General features: G+C 33.9%; 1 protein-coding gene across 1 annotated transcript; it reads left to right on the forward strand.

Annotated features, from left to right (window-relative positions):
• The first annotated feature begins 1,562 nt into the window (after positions 1-1,562).
• LOC102862963 (olfactory receptor 4C11-like) lies at positions 1,563-2,492 on the forward strand. The gene has a single exon (XM_006902592.1). The coding sequence runs from the start codon at positions 1,563-1,565 to the stop codon at positions 2,490-2,492; it is 930 nt and encodes a 309-aa protein (XP_006902654.1).
• The last annotated feature ends 1,699 nt before the right edge of the window (positions 2,493-4,191 follow it).

The following is a 4,191-nucleotide window of genomic DNA, read 5'->3' on the forward strand; positions in this document are numbered from 1 at the left end:
CACTATGAGTTGCAAGCAACTTGATGGCACATAACAACAACAACAACAACAACATAGGTCTCTCAACATTTTCCTCCATAATTGGTGTTGACCTTTCCTTGGGATAAATTGCTAAATTTATTCCTGCCATATGTGCTCTAAATATATTTTGCCAGTTTGAATATCACTTTAATTTTTATCATATTGCCATTTTGAGATTAAATATGAATATGTGCAAAAATAATATATAGAGTTTCTCATATGTTACTGATATTGTTGATAAGTGCTTTCAAATGCTTTTAAGATCACAACAGGTTTTACCCCAGAACAAAAGAACACCTTTTTCTCTGCCATCTTCACATCTACTGTGGCAACGAATTGGTCAATAATTCTCCAGAGATTGATCTCTCCATGTCCAAAGTAACTTAAAGTCTTATAATTCTCACTTCTATAGAATTTTCAGTTGTACTTTCTCTAAGACAGATTTGTTTCTTCTTCTAGCAGTCAACGATACATTCAATATTAATTACAAATACTCTAATTCAAATGTATCTGCCCTTCTTCAATTTACCTCATTCACTGTATGCTTTTTTACATGCAGGTGATTGAAAATACTATTTCTTGGGTCCGGTTGTATACTTGGACATATATTGTTGTTGTGTACCATAGAGTTGGAACTGTCCCATAGCTGACCCTCTGGCAGGTTTTCAGAGGCAGATAGTCACATGGGAAGAGACTGCCTATCCTTCTCCCACAGAGCTGCTGGAGGCCTTGAACCATATGCCTTCGGGATTGCAGTGCAGGTTTTTGCTATTAGGCCACCAGAACTTCACGTGGACATATAGTTAGATACAAATACATATTGGTTTATTTTTACATATACATATATTACTTGAATTTTAGATATGATACCTTCAAGAGTATATACAAGAATTAAGTGTAAAAGTTTCTAGTGTGATTAGCTCTTAGAGCTTCTTTTAATATTCTTAGTGTATAAGATATAGACTTAATATTGGACAGAATGGTCAGCCACTTGACTTATGCTAATGTCTTTTCCCTGAAGTATAATCTTTACTCTTTTCTTGTTTCGTAAGAAATTTTATAAAATGTATTTGAAGAAAACAAGGAGAATATACCTATTGACATCAACATATGGTACAATTTTACAAGTGATGACTACATTTGGGTTTATGAAGTCACGCTGAATTATACTCAAAATTTTTCTATTTTTACAACACATTTTTGCTAATATTGCAATGCTTGTTTAAAACTAAAGAAACATATTGAGTTCAGGAAATTATCTTCTCATGAGATTACTAACATTGATATTTATAAATTTTGAAGAACCATTTTTTAAATCATGTTTTTCTGTTAACATCATTTTCAACAAGGTAAATTGAGACGCATTTTAGATTCCACTTTATTGAAAAAAAACCCCTCTCAATATTCAGGAAGTTAAATCTTGCTTTAAATGGGCAGAAGTATTTAAGTTCCACATGTCATATTTATCTTACAAAGTGATTTCTTTTCTCCTTCTAGACTAAGGATCTCTAACCTCTACTTTCACCATAGTTATTGAGAGAATGTGGCAAAATAAGAGTGTAACTGAATTTATACTTCTGGGATTGACACAGGATCCTTTGAGGCAGAAAATGGTATTCATAATCTTCTTCATTTTCTACACTGGAACTGTGCTTGGAAATACACTCATCATTGTGACCATTAAATTCAGTCGGAATCTTGAGAGTCCCATGTACTACTTCTTATTTTATTTATCCATTGCCGATACCTGTTTTTCAACCACCACAGCGCCTAGACTTCTTGTGGATGCTCTCTCTGCAAAGAAAACCATATCCTACAATGAATGCATGACACAAGTCTTTGCAATGCATTTGTTTGGCTGCATGGAGATCTTAGTCCTCATGCTGATGGCTGCTGATCGCTATGTGGCCATCTGTAAGCCCCTGCATTATCCAACCATTATGAGAAGACAGGTCTGCGTCATCATGATTATTTTGGCCTGGATATGCTCCTTCATACACGCTACAACTCAGAACGCTCTGGTCTTGAAACTACCCTTTTGTGAATCCAATTTAATCGATCATTATTGCTGTGACTTGCAACCTTTGCTAAAGCTTGCCTGCATGGACACTTATATCATCAATATACAGTTGGTGTCTAATAGTGGGGTAGTTTGCTCAAGTGGTTTCTTGCTCCTGATGATCTCATACATTATTATCTTACATTCACTGAGAAACCACAGTGCAGAAGCAAGGAGAAAAGCCCTTTCCACCTGCACCTCTCACATCATCGTGGTTGTCTTATTCTTTGGTCCATGTATATTCATATACACACGACCGCCGACCACATATGCCATGGACAAGATGGTCACGGTGTTTTATACCATTGGGACACCCTTTCTCAACCCACTCATCTACACACTGAGGAACAAAGAAGTGAAAAATGCAATGAGAAAGTTATGGAGTATCAAAATTACCTCAGAACACATATGATAAGATAAATGGGGGTATGAAAATATATTTAGCAATGATATTGAAACTCTATAGGCATCAGATAAAATAGTGTGTGATTATTTAACATTATTAAATCATATATTTGAGCAATTTTTACAGCTTACAAGGTGGATGAATATTTAACATCATCTTTTACTTCATGACTGAATATACTATCTGAATAATTTAGATAACTTTAGTCCACGCTGCCATTTATTTTATACAGTGTTTTTCTGCTAGCTCATTCTGGCATTAATGATCATTAAATATACAGCATAATTCTGAGTCTATAATTTTTATTTGATAAGGTAACAATTTAAACACACACTGTCATAAAAATGTATTAGAATCAACAAACAAAATGTAACCAATTCTCTATCATCTTGTATCGATTACCACTGTAATGCATTTTTAATATGTACCCACTTTCTTTGCTCATTTAAATTTAGTACATTGAGATTATTCATTTTGTTTTATCACTAGTTTCTCTTAAAAAAATGTTTCATTATCAGACTTTTTAAAATATTCTAAACCCTTTGTATGTTAGTAAAATATAAGAGAAATTTAAATGTGTATCATATTACTTGTTTTGTTGTATATCGAGTCAGAAATGACCAATACCTGACTCTCCAAAGGGTTGTCAAAAGCATTACACAGAGAAACAGGTGATGGATTTGAAACTCTTGCCTTTGGGTTGGCAGTACAGCTCCTTACCGTTAGCCAAAAATCAAAGTACTATAAGACTTTATTGTTGTTATTGCTGTTGTGTACTGCCAAGTAGTGACTGACCCATAGCTGACTCTTAGGTGGGTTTTCTGAGGTAGTTAATTGCTCTAATAGAGATTGCCCTTCCTTCTTCTAGTACCTTGTTGTTATGTGCCATCGAGTCACCTGTCACTCATAGCAACCCTATGTACCCTATAGCTCCGAATCATGCTCTATTCTGAGCCAATCTCATTGTATCCAACAGATCTAACCCCATTTTTCAGTCTAAAAAATATGGGAATTCAATTAGCAATTTTAACTAGAAGAAGGACTATCTACTCAACAGTGCAGATATTTGAAGATTGAAGGTGTGTCTCTAGGCAGAACCAACTAAGGTCTTCTCTATATCTTTCTTCTCTTTGTGAAAAATTTAAGTCAGAGCAAACTCTATATTCCTTATTGTCCATTTTTTTGTTGGCACTCATGTGATTGAAATCACGATTCCTATGGTCAGGTAATCTAAATTTTTTAAATGATATATTTGCCTATGAGCACTTTCAGAGAATAGTCAAAACACTATAGAAATGGTTCAGTGGTCAGGAAATAACCTAATAGGATATAGTGGAAAATCCCTCTTTGGAACCTGATTTTCAACAAGAATCAGAGTACACTCAACGGAAAGAAGCATTCTCTTTGACAAATGGTGCTGACAGAACTAGACATTCACTTACAGAAAAATAAAACAGGGATCATCATTTATATCATACACTTAAAATAATTCAACTGTATTAAAGGCCTACATGACCACCTAAAAGTATAAAGTTCTTGGAAAATAACATCAGGGGAAATATAAGTGTATAGTTTTTCTGAAATAGATAATCAAATAGAGCTATATGAATTTAAAATGTCAAATAACTAAATTATAAAAAATAAATGTTCCTTTTCATGAAGGTGTTGAAGTTTTCTATATGTTTTTGAGATTAATATCACAACA

Source organism: Elephantulus edwardii, unplaced genomic scaffold (assembly GCF_000299155.1).
Source record: "Elephantulus edwardii isolate Elephantulus edwardi_28Jun2011 unplaced genomic scaffold, EleEdw1.0 scaffold00431, whole genome shotgun sequence".
NCBI classification, from domain to species: Eukaryota; Metazoa; Chordata; class Mammalia; order Macroscelidea; family Macroscelididae; genus Elephantulus; species Elephantulus edwardii.

What these genes read in the sequence shown, in the direction of transcription:
- LOC102862963 (XM_006902592.1), top strand. Translation starts at nt 1,563, where the DNA reads ATGTGGCAAAATAAGAGTGTAACTGAATTTATACTTCTGGGATTGACA.